Source organism: Globicephala melas, chromosome 1, assembly GCF_963455315.2.
Source record: "Globicephala melas chromosome 1, mGloMel1.2, whole genome shotgun sequence".
Taxonomy (NCBI): Eukaryota; Metazoa; Chordata; class Mammalia; order Artiodactyla; family Delphinidae; genus Globicephala; species Globicephala melas.
The window spans coordinates 112678569-112695194 of NC_083314.1; the positions used below are offsets into that span (position 1 = coordinate 112678569).

General features: G+C 33.6%; 1 protein-coding gene across 6 annotated transcripts in view; it reads left to right on the forward strand.

Annotated features, from left to right (window-relative positions):
* COL24A1 (collagen type XXIV alpha 1 chain) overlaps positions 1–16626 on the forward strand; it is a 431901-nt gene that overhangs the window by 208358 nt on the left and 206917 nt on the right. For 5 of the 6 annotated variants that reach the window (XM_060303290.1, XM_060303280.1, XM_060303308.1 and 2 more), the window contains 5 exons: positions 3323–3340; positions 3776–3829; positions 5083–5127; positions 9228–9281; positions 13011–13055. In XM_060303290.1, coding sequence (XP_060159273.1) covers positions 3323–3340; positions 3776–3829; positions 5083–5127; positions 9228–9281; positions 13011–13055 — 216 coding nt within the window. The remainder of the gene's footprint in view (positions 1–3322; positions 3341–3775; positions 3830–5082; positions 5128–9227; positions 9282–13010; positions 13056–16626) is intronic. The other variant, XM_060303300.1, reaches the window with a different exon arrangement.

The following is a 16626-nucleotide window of genomic DNA, read 5'->3' on the forward strand; positions in this document are numbered from 1 at the left end:
AACATGTACACAGTTTTAAAAATATTAATGAAACAAACCCTATTATTGGTAAGAAATAGATCATGGGAATCCCCTTGTGAATCCCTCACTAATCATATCTGTCTCTTCCCTTCTGGCATTAACAGTTAACCATTCTCTTGTTTTCATCATACTTTTACCATGTATATACTGATAATATTTGTTATTTTGCTTGTTTTTGAAATTCATATAAATAAAATCATACTACAGTAAGTCCCCTACATATGAACCTTCAAGTTGCAAACTTTCAAAGATGAGAAATGTGCATTTGCATGTCCAGTCACGTAAGTTAGTTCATGTGTCTGGTGTACATTGTCACGTGTGTGTGTCCTCTACAAGTGGTTGTGCTTTTGTATACTGTACAGTACTGTATAGAGTACAGTAGTCCAGTATCTTTATTTTAAGCCCAGGATGTCCGGAAGCAAGCGTAAAAGCAGCAGTGATATATATAGCCAATTGTGTTAGCTGGGTATCTAGGCTAACTTCGTTGGACTTAGGAATAAATTGGACTCACGAACGTGCTCTCGGAACAGAACTCATTCGTATATAGGGGACTTACTGTATATACATTCTTCAGTTACTTTCTTCTTTCACTCAATCTTATCTTTTCAGCTCATTCTAGGTTGATCCATATTATTACAGCATGTTCATTTTCACTATATAGTAACACACTGTATAGATATACTACACTTTTTTAATTGATAGAACTGTTGATAGATATCCTTTCTTGTGGGTATCTTTTAGTTTTCATAAATCTTTCATGTATGCTTGTAAAGACTGTGTAAACTCCAATTTGGGGATTCAGTTTTCTATATATGGCCATTAGATCAAGTTTATTAATTTTGCTATTTAAGTTTTTTCTGTTTCTACTGATTTTTATCTGCTTGACCTACTAATTTCTGGCAGAGATGTGTTAAAATTTCCTAATAGTGGATTTATCAATTTATCCTTATCAGTTTTTAATGTATATATTTAGAAGTTGTGTTACTAAATGCATAAAAATTGTCTTTTCTCTTCCTAGTGAACATAGCCTTTTATCATTATTGAGTGACCCTCTTAATGCTAATAATCTGTTTTACCTTAAAGCCTATTAGATCTAATGTTAATATAATTACTCCAGCTGTTTTGGGGCTGGTAAATCACTTGCATATCTCTTCCCATTCTTTGAAATTTAATTTTCCTCATTTTTATGTTTTGGATGCGTTTCATGTAAACAGCATATAACTAGTTTTTTTCCCCCCTTAATACAGCTTTTATTCTTTTAAGATTATAAGGTAGTCTTGGAAGAGAAAGGAAGAAGGAACCTGGGCTTATTTGCCTCCCTGAAAGGGTTATTTTTGGTTTTTAGTCAGGGTGCCACTTCCCTAGGGTAAATAGCTGCAGTGAGGGAATAGCAGAATCTAGTTCTCTTAGATAACTCACCCCTCTTCTGGTTACACCTTGGGTATGGAGCTAAGCCAGTTTCTTAAACATACGCTCCAACCTAAAACTGTACCTTTATCAATGCCTTTTGAGACCTTGCAATTGTTGATAAGTTTTTGGTGTGTTCTTATTTTTAACTACATGTTTTATTAACCTATCATAATTTAATACAAAATTATTTTCACATGTTACAAAATTTCTGATCCTCCCAGAAAAGATTTTGCTTCTTCATCTAAGTCCCCCTTTTCACTTTGCTTATACTTCTATTTCTGTTACAACTCGTATTCTGATTTTTATTTTAAATTGCCTTCTCCCATAATAAATTATGAATTCATTGAGAACAGGGACTGTGTCTTTTTTATATTTGTATACTCCAGGCCTCATGTTGTACTTTTTACTGGACCTTGCACATAGTAGAAAATTAATAAAATGTCAGATGAAAAAAATGAATGAACACATGAATTAAATAACTAAACAATAGCTATCCTGTGGTGGAATTTAAATATCGCAGCATTCTGATTCTGACCTTCAGTCTAAACATTTAAAAACCTATTACTTAGAGTTCTACAAGAACATTTTGGATATTAAGATTTAGAAGTCATTGTATCCGTTAGGATTCTTTCAGTTGTAAGTAATGGAAACTCAACTAAAATATGATTGTATAAATATGTGAGAAGTTTAGGAATTCAAACACAACTATACACAGGACCCCCAAAAATATCGTAAGAACCCAATCACTCCATTTGTTAATTCATTGATTTCATTCTCAGGTTCTCTCCCCTTCATAGTTTCCTTCTCTTTAGGTTTACATCATCCTTAATGCTATTCTGTCTTCCCAGTTGTTCCACTGTAGTCCAAAATTTTCTTTAGTTGGACTAACTTGGGTTTCTGGCTCATTACTGAACCAACCACTGTTTCTAGGGATGTAGAATATGCTGACTTAGGTCCCTGTCACATATCCACCCTTAAATTTAGTCAGGGGTAGAGTCACCTCCCCTCAAACCACATGGGGAAAGACTGTTTCCTTAAGGAAAATTAGGATGCTTTTGCCTGAAAAAACATGAATATATGTTGGACTTGCATAGAACAGTATACGCTCATTTCAATAATCCATCTCTTCCTATTAAAAGTAAGAAAGCTGTGCAAAACTTCTAGGTTATTGCCTAAACTAATGCAGTTTCTTGAATGGTGCTTATGTACAGAATAAGCCTGTGATAATATATTACAGACTTTTAAACCGATGAAGTTTTTCATTTTTTGATTGTGTTAGAACACAGCAATGATAGACCAAGATATATCATGAAGGAAAGATTCTCATGCAGTTTTGTCACTCTGCTCCATTCCAAACTAAAAATCAGTCACCTGGCTAGATGTGCTATTTGGCATAGTTATTTGTTACAGTTTAAAATTAGATAAAACCATTTAATGGTTATAGACTTACTAAAAGCAATAATGCAAAGGTAGTTTCTAAAAGAGATTTACTTAAAACTTTGACACATTGCATAGTTAGGGGAACAGAACAAAATGAAAAATGTTGCCATGTTGAAGAGATGATATACAGTGTTTTCTGAAATAGGAAGATTTTTGTTTTAGTTACTTGGATGAATTGTTATTCAAAGAGCATTTGAGGACTTCCCTGGCAGTCTAGTGGTTAGGACACTGCACTTCCACTGTAGGGGGTGCAGGTTCGATCCCTAGTTGGGGAACTAAGGTCCCACATGCTGCGTGGCACAGCCAAAAAAAAGTAAATTAAAAAAAAAAAAGAGTATTTGATTTTTAACAACATGCATTTAGATTAACAAAAGTTTTCTTTTAATCTTGAAATTCCTAATCATGTTCAGATTGTTACTTTCTTCTGCAAATTTTCCTCTCTTTTCACTAGCCTGCATCAAGAAAGGAAGTAAGTTGAACATTTCATATGAATAATGTGTTCCAGACTTTGCTAGTCTCTTAACAGATATTAAAACACTATATATCTTCTCCATCTGTTTTCAGACTTTGTGGACACTCTATTATCTTTTTATTGTACTAGTATCAGATTAACAATTGGGCCTATTGCTTTAAATTTAGGAGTACTTTTTATGAAAAGGTGTCTTCATACGGAGCAGATTATGTGAACATTAACATATTGTTTAAAAGTAAGTTTATCATATATTTTCCAACTTTTTTGGGTGGCAGGCAGTTTTCTGCTTATCTATCCTCCCATCCCATTTTGATAACTTCCTAATGGGAAATGAGTGGTACCAAATAGTATTGCACATCTGAGATTAATGCCTATTGAAAATGTATTAATTGAGCTAAAAATTTTATTGTGCGTCCTTATATTGCTTTACAGGGGCTCATTGGAAATAGAGGGCCTCCTGGACCTCCTGGTCTCAAAGGAACTCAGGTATGAAGTTCCTTTAAGCAATTTTTTAAATTCAGATGTTCCTTTTTTATTTTTTGTGGGACTTTAGTTTTTGCTCAAAGAAAACTTTGCATTAGTATGGACAATTTTTGCCATCGAGGATTTCAAGTTACCATTTTATATTCACAGTTATGGAATGGAATTTGGAATCATTTTAATGTTCTGAATTCATTAAGTGATTTATGTAGTGGTGTCCATGGAATGTCCGATGAATCTGAGCCTAGAATCTCACTTATATGTACCAGAATTTATATTTAACATTTGTGTCTATTTTATATTTCTAACCCATATATTATATTTTAATTGAATTATGAACTGAGCAAAATGTTTTTAAATAAATAAAATAGAATATATGATTTCTAAAGAGGTCTGTAAATGTTCAGATGTGGTAATTATGAACTATTTATTTAAAGGTAAAAAATCAGTATGTTTAGAAAATATGTCAATAAATAGAATAAACACATTTATTACTTTTTAATTCTCTTAGAGAAAAAGTATAAAAATTATTTGTTTTAAGTTTTTCTAGTCTCTATCCACCCATACAGCGTTTAATCCTTAGAAGAATGCACACAATTTTATATTTTATGACATTATAACTGATTTGATCCCGAAAATATTGGATCTATAAATTAGACAAAAAGAAACTCTAAAAAAAAGAAACTCTAGACATTAAGCTCCATTTGGGTAAGATCTGATATACCTTTATCTCTAAGGCTTAAGACAGAACTGAGACTCAAAAACATATTTGCTGAATGAATTAAGTATCAGAATGTGCCAAGAGCAAACATGTTCTGTACCAATAATTTTTTAATATACCAATGTGTATTGATTTCCATCTATTAAGAACTTGAGTTTCTCTCTATGTCAGATATATTGAGACCAAGAAGGTAAAGGCTGTCCATAATTCACAATCTCAGTGATTCCTAATCACTTTTTGTGATACCCTAATCACTTTCACTCTTAGCTGCCCTCAATTTTCTATATTTAACTTATATCATCTACCAATTGAAAAATAACCCAGTAGTACAATACATATCCCCCTTAATGTAGATATGATGTTGTCACACAAAAAATTTAAACATTATGGGGTGATATAGTTCTAAAATACAAGAAAACCACAGTATTATTTTCATTACATCTCAGAAAGAGCTTCAGATTTCAGGATAAATGGAATAAGGTTTACATTTTTAAATACTTATATCAGGCCATGACATGTTCTGATCTTCTTTTTTAAGGGAGAAGAAGGACTAATTGGATCCTTTGGAGAACTGGGGCCAAGAGTAGGTATCATATAAATAATTTTCGAAGCATGCTTCTCTTAAAGCAACTGTTTTGTAAATGTTTTTTAATGGCACCCAATTTTAAGTTATAGCAAAGAGCCAAGATTATAACAAACTATAGCCATACAATCCCCCCAAATAAAATAGACCTATAACTAAAATTTTCCAGGGATATTTTAAATGATATTATGCCTGTTACATATTTACTTATTCCTTCAGTTCCTTCAGTCTTACGGTCTTAGTAATTTGTACAATTTATTTATAAAGTTTCTCAAAATGTAATATGAAGCTAAATACATTAACCATTTTAGTAATATTTTGGAAATTTCTGTTTTCTGAGTTTGTCAGTAAAATTATGGAAAGCAAATAAGACGTATTTTCTGTCCAACTTTTTCTTCCCGATAATATTCTGTGGTAATACATGAATTTCATATTTTCAAGTTCTGAAAATGAATTTTTTAAGAATTTGGGGATGCATGACAAAAGTTTGCAATATCATGAAGTAATTAAGTTGTGTGCAACACATTTTAAGAGGCATTATTAGACTCACATGAAATACATCTCACTCTTTACTTGAGAACATCATATTGTACAGGTTCTTGCAGTATTTTTACATTTAAAGAGACAGTAATTCCTTCTTTTGCAACTTTACCTAACTAGCACATATACTGCCACTCTCTTATTGAAAGAAAAAGAAGAGTTATTTTTGTTATTTTTTTTTTCATTTTTTGTGAGGTGAGTTATATAATGGAAAGACCATTGTTATTTGTGCTCCAGTGTAATTGGCCTTATTTAAAATTTACTTCCCTAGAAAACAGGAAAACCATGTTCACCTCTTGCCTACTCGGTCATAATATTTGTTATTAATTGTTGCTACTATTGGTTGAATATTAATTTAGGCTTAGTGTTGCTCTAAGTTTGCCACAGGAATCATCCCTAATCTGAAACCAACCCTGCAAGAAATTGACTGCATTTTTAGATTTATAAAAATAAGGCTTTAATATTATATGCTTAAGCATAACATGCTCAAGATAACCATAATATGACAGAACTTAAACAGGACCAAAAGCGATGGCTCCAATACTGATGCTCTGAATCGCTTGATTTCAAAGAGATTATAAATGTGCCAATGCCTGATACCAGTGAGAATCTTTCCATAATGTAGATAATGATGTATAACTATTTCTTAATATACTGCAGTGCCTGAGTATTACATTATTAAAGATGAAAGAAATATTCCTGCTAAGGCTTTTTCCAGACAGTGTGAATAAAATGTATTATTAATTATTTTGTAAATATCAAAGTCCTGTAATGATTTAGACTCTTAACTACATTTCTTCTTTTATATCTGCAAATTGATTAGAGAGCAATTGATATTTAACAATAATAGGATAATTTTTTTATCCTTTGTTCTATTTTGTGCTTGGTAGGGAACCACTAGACAATTTCAAGCAAGGCAGACACCAAAATTAGAACAACTTTTTTGGGTGGAAGTCCTAAATATAATTTTAAGTTGCTAAAGTTTTTGTAAGTAGTCAAAACAGAATGAGAGCCAGAGGGTTGTTTTGTTTTGCTTTATTTTATTTTAAGAAAGAAAAATATGTGAGTACTTGTTAATGAATAGGAGTAATAAAATCCAAATATATAATGCCTAGTAGATATTATAAATTAGTATTCTTTTTAGCAATCTCCCCACACACTTTTTCTACTCCTAGAACACATTGGTTGAGGTATAGTGATCTCCTTAATCAAATCTTGCGTAATCAGACATCAGTTGTTTGATATTAGAAACCACCTACTGTAGATTACTCCAGGATATTGACTTTCTCTCCTTCAGGGATTTTGTCCTCTACTCTCTTCAGCTACTTACTGCTATGGTGAAACCTTTGACCTTGTCATTACCAGTAAGAGCAACCTCTTCATTTTCAATTTTAAACTTCTCATTCCCCAACCATCATCCCCTTTCTTTCTGGTACATTCTTTCTTATAACCCAATCCAACAGTCCCAAGAGAAATTTCAATTCATTGATTCTAAAGCCATTCCATTACTCCTTTCTCTCTCATCACCACATATCCCTACTCATCATGCTTAAAACATTGTAATTATCCCTTTGATAACATTCTGAATTCTATTTCTATAGCCATTTACTTTCACATTTTTAAATCATTATTTTATCCTTCTCCTCAACTCCATTTACTTCTATTAGCCCTTTACCTCACATCTTAGTTCCCTGAGAAGATTGAAGTAATCAGAAGAGAACTTTCACAAGTTTCTACCATGACTTCAATCCCACCTCCCTGTATCTATGCCATTTACTGTGCCTTCTCTCTTGTTAGTGGATGAACAGGCCATTTTTCTAGGTAAGGTCAAAACTTCCACTCATTCACTACATACTACATCGTCTTGCCTACTGAAGAACATTGATCCAGCAATTTTCCCCACTCTCTCCTACATCTTAATTTTGTTCTCTTTAATGGATCAATCCTATCGGCATATAAACATACTATTATTTCTTCTGGCTTAAAAACAAAAACAAAATTTGTATTGACTCCAGTTTTCCTTCCAGGTTTTACTTTTCTCTCCTTCCCTTTTCCAGAAAACTTCTCAAAAGTATTGGATTTACATAATTTTTCTCCTCACCTCATCTGCTGAAACCATTCTTGTCCCCACCACTCTGAAACAGTTGATCTTATGAAGGTCATTAATGACCTCCATGTTGCTGAATTCAGTGATCATTTCTCAGTCTTCATATTACTCAATATTTATATCCCTCAGATTCGACAAGATCACTCTCCTCCTGGAAAGACTTTCTTCACTTGTATTATCTTCCTCCTAGTTCTCTGGCAGCAGATTTGCATGTTTTCCTCATTTCTTCAAATTCTAAATTTTAGAGTACCCCGGGGCTTGGTTTGCGGACTGCTCTTTGGTATCTACACTCACTGCCTAGATGAGCTGGTCCATTCTATGGCTTTAAATGCCATGAAAATGCTGGTGATTTCCAAAACTATATGTTCAGTTCAGAACATTCTACCCCTAAGCTCTGCTCTTGTATTAACTACCACAAGATCTCTCCACTTAGATGTCTAACAAGATTATCAAACTGAAATGTCCAAAGCTAAGCTTTCAATTTACCCTTCAAACCTGTTCTCTCACAGTCTACCTCATATCATTTGGCCCTTTAGTCAGGTTAAAGCTGAATGAACTCATTCTTGAGTTCATTCTTGACTCTTCTCTTTCTTTCACATTCCACACATGACCCATCAGCAATTCCTGGAAGCTCTGCTTTCAAACTATATACAGAATCTTACCACTTCTCACAGCTGCCTCTGTTCCCACCCTGATAATGCCACTGTCATCTCTCACTTGGATTATTGCAGTAGACTCCTCTTTGGACTCCCTGCTTCTGCTCTTACATCAGAGTGATCCTGTTAAAACATAGATCCTGGTGCTTCTCTTCTCAAAGCCTGCTAAGAGTTAAAGCCACTGAGAGTTAAAACCAAAGCCCTTACTGTAACCTGCCAGGCCTTTCATGACCTGGCTTCATATCCCCATTCCCTTCTTATCCCTCACCTTCTTACTCATCTCCTCTCTTACTGTCTCCAGCTGCATTGACTCTTCATCGTTTCTCCAACACACAGGCACATTCTTGCCTCAGGGCCTTTACACATGCTCTTCGCCTCTGCTTGGAATGCTCTTCCTTCAAATATCCATGTAACGTGTGCCTTTTTAAAAGTCTTTACTCAATTGCCACCCTCTCAGTGAGGTCTTTTTTGGCAGTCTTACCAAAAATTTTAACAAAACTACCACAACAGTTTATATCTCCCTTCCTGCTTAATTTGATGTTCTTCAAATTTACCACTACCTAACATACTAAGTATTTTACTTATTTTTTTTAAATTATCTTATCCTAGAGCTGTGCATGGCAAGTAGACAGTCAAACATGGTAGAATGAATGGCTAATGAGTTTGATGAAATGTATTTATCTAATAATTTTGAAGTGTTTCATCTCATAAGATAGTCTGAATTTCATAAATTAGGAAACTTTCAAAAATAAGAATGATTAAACATATCTTTTTTTTTTTTTTCCTTTCCCTTCTAGGGAAAACCAGGTCCAAAGGGGTATGCAGGTGAATCAGGACCAGAAGGCTTGAAGGTAAAGCAACTGACTTTATTACCAGTTACAAAGTATACTTTTCAAAAAGATAAAGTTATGACTTTCATAACAATATAAAATAAACACATGTCAAAGATTTTATTCAACTCATTAATTGAAGGAACCAGTCATATGTTAAAACTTGTTCAAATATTGAATAGCATTTGAAGTGCTATATGTCTTTATATCTATATCTGTATATATGTCTATAAATATCTATGACTATAACTATGTCTATGTTATTGGATATGCATTTTAGTAAAGGAATGTTCAGATGTGTAGTTAGATACAGGACAATAAACCATAACTGAGGGCTGTCTATTACACTGGACAGAAATCTACAAGTTACTATAACTTCTCATAAAAAATTTATGTGTGTGTGTGTGTGTGTGTGTATTTTCACTAAGTCTGGGTCCTTTAATCAATAATATACAGTAAGTCTAAGTAAGCACATACCCTGCATAATCATTGGGTGTTCTTCATACTTTTATGACATTGAAAAAATGTGTTACCTACTTTCTTGCTTTGTTTTCAAGTACTGTATGATTTTTTTGTAACACAAACAAATATAAAGTAAGGCAGTGGGGCTTCCCTGGTGGCGCAGTGGTTGGGAGTCCGCCTGCCGATGCAGGGGACACGGGTTCGTGCTCCGGTCCAGGAAGATCCCACATGCCGCGGAGCAGCTGGGCGTGTGAGCCATGGCCGCTGAGCCTGCGCTTCCGGAGCCTGTGCTCCGCAACGGGAGAGGCCACAGCAGTGAGAGGCCCGCGTACCGCAAAACAAAACAAAACAAAACAAAAAACAAAAACAAAAAACAAAAAAAAAATAAAGTAAGGCAGTGGTTTTATATGTACAGCATTAAGGTCTGAAAGGAAATAACTTATAAGAATTGGTGATTTGTACAGATTTAAAATTCAATGAAAAATTGAATTGCATCACAGATGTATTGCTAAAGCTAGAGTTCATTATTTATTTTAAACTCTTCGTTTTTGTGATATAGAAACTAAGGAAAAAACCAAACAACACTTTTTGAGGTTAATTAATAAAGAAATATGAGCTAAAATATTTTTTATTATGTCAGCATGTCTGTTGCTGAAATTATCTTGGGAGAGTATGTGTACCTGACTCTCAAGTTACATAGAAAAACTCCCAGAAAATAGAAGCATGATATTTATAAATAGAAGGCTTAATTCTCCTTTACCGTATTTAATCCCTGTACTGCCAAATAGCTCTAAGAAATCCACCTGTGAGCTACCATCCAGTCAAACTGGCAAGAGACCAATCTCAGTCATTATTGACATCCTGCCTTCTCCCTAGAATTACACCAACATCTAGGTGGCATCTGTGTTACCTAGGAAGTGAAGGAAGTTCTTTAATGTTCAGTCCTCATACTTGTCTCTGAAATTTCTTCCTTGGTGTATTACATAGCTATTCACTAGGACCTGGCACTCCCTTAGGGGAACCTTGCACTCTTGGGGAGCACTTGGGGGTTGGTTAAGGGTCACTGCCTTTCACAGAACTCTAGGATCTCTATTTTCTCCCTAGGCCTGGGGAATTATTCCTCTCCGTCTCTTTTTGTCCTCAAAGACAACTCATCTCCTACATTCAGGCTCTTTGAAAATTAAAGCATGAATGTGGGTAATCTGCAAGCAACTTTTGCTTTCTGCCTGTTAACACAGACCTCCCTTAAGACTACGTATCACAAAGGGTCCATCTCCCTAGTTGGAATTTGAGAGGGGCGTTGGGTAAGGAGGAGAAAATAAAAGAAAATTAATTATATATATGTATATATACACATACATATTATGTATATATTTGTATATATATGTAAAATCCTGCCACATTATTTTTTACAAAAGCTGTCTAATGAACTATCAGTCAAAAACTAGGATTTCCAACCTACTACTACAATGTTTTATTCTTTACTATTTATCTAAATGCATACAGAAATAGAAAAGAAAATTTTTATAGTCTTTGAAAGTTTATTTCAAACTGATTACCTATATGAATATTAGGTTTCAGTGCTTAAAATCAGCACCATCCAATAGAGTATGTAATACAAATCACAGATGTGAGCCACAGTAAAAAAAAAAAAAATGTGAAAAGAAATAGGAGAGATTAATTTCATTTTATATATATATATATATATATATATATATATATATATATTTTTTGTGGTACATGGGCCTCTCACTGTTGTGGCCTCTCCTGTTGCGGAGCACAGGCTCCGGACACGCAGGCTCAGCGGCCATGGCTCACGAGCCCAGCCGCTCCGCGGCATATGGGATCTTCCCGGACCGGGGCATGAACCCGTGTCCCCTGCATCGGCAGGCGGACTCTCAACCACTGCGCCACCAGGGAAGCCCTTCAGTAATATATTTTATGTAACCCAAGATATAAGAATGTTATCATTTCAACATGTAATCAATATTAAAATTATTAATGAGATTTTTTATACAAAGTCTTTGAAATATAGTGTGTATATTATTCTTACATCACATTTCAGTTCAGACCAGTTAATTTCAAATGCTGAGTAGCTACATATCATGAGTGGCTGCAGTATTGTTCAGTGAGTTTAACTACCCCACACTGCAATATAATAATTTTTAATCAGCAGTTGATGGTTTAATTTCCTATCTCTGGTATAAATAAAATGTACATTCCTGTCAGATTAACTATATGTGGTACCCTGAACTTAATCTTCTACTTTCATTAATCTGTGCTTTTGTTCAGCCTTTGCTCATGCCATTCCTCACCACTAAAAATGGCTCTTTCTCATCACCAGTGTAAAAATCACCTATTTTTCAGGGCCCAACTCAAATACAGTTTCATAATTTATTATTTGAAACCATTAATATTTGGATTTTAAAAAGGTAATATATATATATTATATATATATATATATATATACACACACACACATACACATACATATTGTATTTTACTTAACACTGCCAGCAGACTATGGGACAGCACAACCATAATTAGACACATTGATATTTCTATGGTGAAACGTAAGGATGTTCAGATTAATCAATCTATATCAAGACTATAAGTAGCCTCACTCAGATCAGGTAAAAGCATTATTATCAAATAAACACAAGTTAGGTTAAGTTTGCCACTAAATGTGTTGTGAAAAACTTTGGGTTTTCAGAGCTTTAGGGACGGCAGAACTGCAGTTAAGATTATGAACATGCATTACTTCTCCAGTGAAGCCAGCTCTAGCTGCACGCGCACACAGGGTGCCTGTGCCTAGGAACTCCTTTACTACTTACCTGTAGCGTGTGTTCTGTTCTACTTGTTCTGCTCAGCATTGTGAGATACCTTATCTACTGAAACAAAGAGAGTATTCCTGCGCACAAGGGCTTTATTTTCATTCTTCTTAGTATCTTCTACAGTGGCAGCCTACCACTCTGCCATTTATACAGTATACCTCAGTAGATATTTCATTTTTTTAATTTTATTTGTAAAAGTGTTTTAAAAGTGATTAAAAGTCATAAATAGAAGAATGTAATTTAAGAAAACAAGTTAATAGTATTTGAATGAAAATACAGGAAAGACTACGTTCCATACAAATACTGTAACAAGAGTTTTGAATAACTGAAAGTTTCTTTGTGATTTTCTAGGTTATAACTAGATAATTACATTAAAATGAAAACAGGAGCAATATTGAGAGTAATCTTGTTTGAAAAATAATCATTTTTGCAACTTTATATTCTTTATTAACAGGGAGAAGTAGGAGACCAAGGAAACATTGGGAAGATTGGTGAAACAGTAAGCTTATTTTATGCTCTTATCTTCAACTTTTAAATCATCTTGTGAGCATTTTTAGGAATCATGTTAGCATGATCTTTGCTTATAAAATTCAGAATACAAAATACTTATCCACTACAAATTTAAATTTATTGGTGATGTGACAAATAAAACCTACTCTACAAAAGAGAAATGAGGGAAAACACAGATACTGATAGTTTTATCCAATAGAAATTACATTTGTGATCTCAGGAACATTCTTGTATCTAATATTTGGTCTTTACATTTAGTTCTGATCATCTCAAACTAAATTTGACCGTAATGTTTTTCATGATTAAAACGCTACAGATTATCAAACCATAAAATATTATAATAGGTGGAAGATACTTTTCTTTGTATTTGAAAGATTGGAGTAAACCATGAGGTAAGTCATTGGGAAACATAATTTCTTTCCTCGAAAGTTTGCCTTGTTTAAATTTACATTATTGAGGAAGTAGGAGGCTTCATGTTGTATTTGAATCAGGTATGTTACGGGTAATTTTCTTTTTTTCTATGGGACAAGTCAGCTACAATATTCTCTAACAAATGAACTTACATAACATATAAAGTGGTGAATTAAATTAATGAAAGGCAAGTGACTTTATCTACAGAGCGTGCTGGGTTGTCACAAAGAAAGTCATACTGTTTAATAACTATTTATTTAATAGGTTAAATGAGCAAATATAATTTTCTATAACCTATCTTACAACTTAAATAAAAATAAATTTTCTTAAAAATTGCTTTGTGAGCTTAAATAATTAAATATATTTTCTAGCCTGGTAGTAAAACAGCAATACATTTCTGATACTCTTAATTTTTGTCACTAATTATTAATAAAAATAGGGAGATGATCCATTTAGTCTTAAAAGATCATTGCCATACCATTTAATCCTGAGTCACTAGAAGATGAATATTTTTTTCCTTTTTTTAACCAAAAGGGAAATTTCAATGGAGTATTTATATCAATTCAGTTATTCAAGGTTTCTCATCAAGTATGAATGTAATCTGTATTTCTCTGTCATTCAAATTTTTTAAAATTTAAAGAAATGAAATTCTGCCATTTCTGAGTGACAAATTGCTTAAAAATATATATAAACTAAAATTTATAGCCAAACTTAAAATAACAATGAAGAACATCTTTTCTTAAAATAACACATATCAAATTTCTAAGTTTTATTTGCTTAATAATGTTGGACCTGGTTCCACATAGTATAGGAACCCATCACCAGTGCTGTCCAAAGAGGAAATGGACTATTTTGGCAGGTAGCAGATTTCTGTTATTGAAGGGAAATTAACAATTATGGACCATTCGCTGTGTGCCAGGCATAATGCTATGTGAGATTTTATATTGTGGAATTTCGTTTAATTCTCAAACAATTTTAAAAGACACATTTTGTTATTCCAGTTTTTGAAATGAGGAAACTGAAGCACAGTAAGTAACCTGTTCAGAGTTACATAGCTGATCAATAGGTGAACTAAGATTTAAACCCATAGCTCCAAACTCAGAATCCAGATCTCAAAATCCAAAGCATTATATACCATGCTGGGGACTTTTTTTTCCAGCTTTATTGAGGTATAATTGACAAATAAAATTTAAGATATTTAAAATGTATGTGATGATTTGATACACATATAGATAGATAGATAGATAGATAGATAGATAGATAGATAGATTGTGAAAGGATCCCCCCACTTCCATCAAGTTAATTAGCTGGGGATATTTTAATATTAGCTGAAAGCCACTTGGCCTAGATTTTATAGAGAGGTTTTAGGCATCAGATAAGTTATGAAACAAAAGGACCTTTCCAACCTTTTCCAACTTTGAGGTTCCATCTTCCTCATTAAGGATGGGAGATAAAGGCTTTTAAAAAACTCTAGTGGTTATAGTGAATTAATTAAGATATATAAAATGCCTGAAGAATATTTTTGACTCTTGATAATTCCCAACTTCTATTTTATCGTGTTAATTTCAGAAACTTAGAAATATAGTTCATCTAATCCAGAGTTCTGTTAAAACTCTCAAGAGATATGGGAAAATATGATTGCACTTCATGATGTCAGTCTTGTAATTTGGGGATATCTAAGGTTAGTTGTAATTGCATAGCTAGTTTTTATTTTTCCCAAACTTTTTGTATGGTCATTTAATTCCCTTTTAATAGCCTCCTCCAGTTTTGTTCCTTTCTAGATTCATACAAATTAGAACCCAATTTGTGATAGAGAGTGCCAAACACAGTGGTCCCATCTCATGTCTATATACATCTTGCATTTACTTACTATAGGCAAAGAATTAATTTCTATAAATGTGCCCTAAATCTCTAATTTGAAAGAAATTATCCTCTACGTTCTAGCATTCTTTTATGAATAAACCTGGAATTATCCCACCTTAATTGCCAGTCCTCTCTGTCTTTAATTCTCTAGGCTGAAAGCATTTGAAGAGCTGTAAAAGGGAAGAGAGTATACTCTTTCAGTATTGGTCAAGAGACCAGAATTAAAATCAGTATATAGGCCTTATAAGGGAACAGACATTATAAGGGAACAGCTTTTTTTTGTAGGCAAGAATATTTTAATAGAATTCCTAACACTCAGATTCTTCCATAGAGTGATTCAACACCTCACCCTTAGATTTGGATGACTTTCTGCAATCATTTGTTCAGCAGATATTTATATTTATATTCAGGCACATTCATTGAACATTTGATCTCTGCCTTCATGAACTTTGTAGTCTATCAGAGGTTTGACAGACATTAAATAAATAATCACATAAAATATATAATTATAAACTGTAATACATTCTCTAGATGAAAATTTTAAGAGACTGTGACAAAGTTGCCAAATTTAGATCAGGAGATGAGAGAAGACTGTTTTGAAATGCCGTATGAGCTGGGACCGTAAAGAATGGTATGAGTTAGCTTGGGAAGAGTGGGGGGGGAAAAAACTGCTCCTGGAATATGCACTATAACATACTTCCCACCTGTGTCCCTTGCCTTACTTTAGACAAGTCACTTAATTTCTCTAAATATTTGTTTTCTCAACAGTAAAAGTATGAAAATAATAACTACCTCATAGAGTTTCTTATGAGGATTAAACATGATAATGCACTTAAAACACTTAGCACAGAGCTGGTCACATAGTGAAAACTTGATAAATGTTAGCTGTAGTGGCGGTGGTGGTGGTTATTCTTATATGTGATGGTTCTAAATGGGAAAGCATTTAACTGTTTTGAGGAACTGAAAGAAAGCCAGTGTGGATAGACCTTGGTGAACCAAGGGAAAAGCAGTATTAGGTGGTATTAGTGAAGGAGGCAGGAGCCAAATTATTCAGGACCATGTTTATTATTTTGGACTTGGTCCTAAAGTAGATGGAGAATCATTGAAGTATTCTAAGTAAGCCAATGACATGATTTAATTTGTGTTTTAAGAACACTCTGTAGCAGTGGATTGGGAACTTTGAACATGGTTGTGAGCAGCAGAAGTAGAAGAGGGTAACCAGTTAGGATGCTATTGCAGTAGACTAAACGAGGGAGAAAAATGACGGGCCAGATGATGGCAGTGGA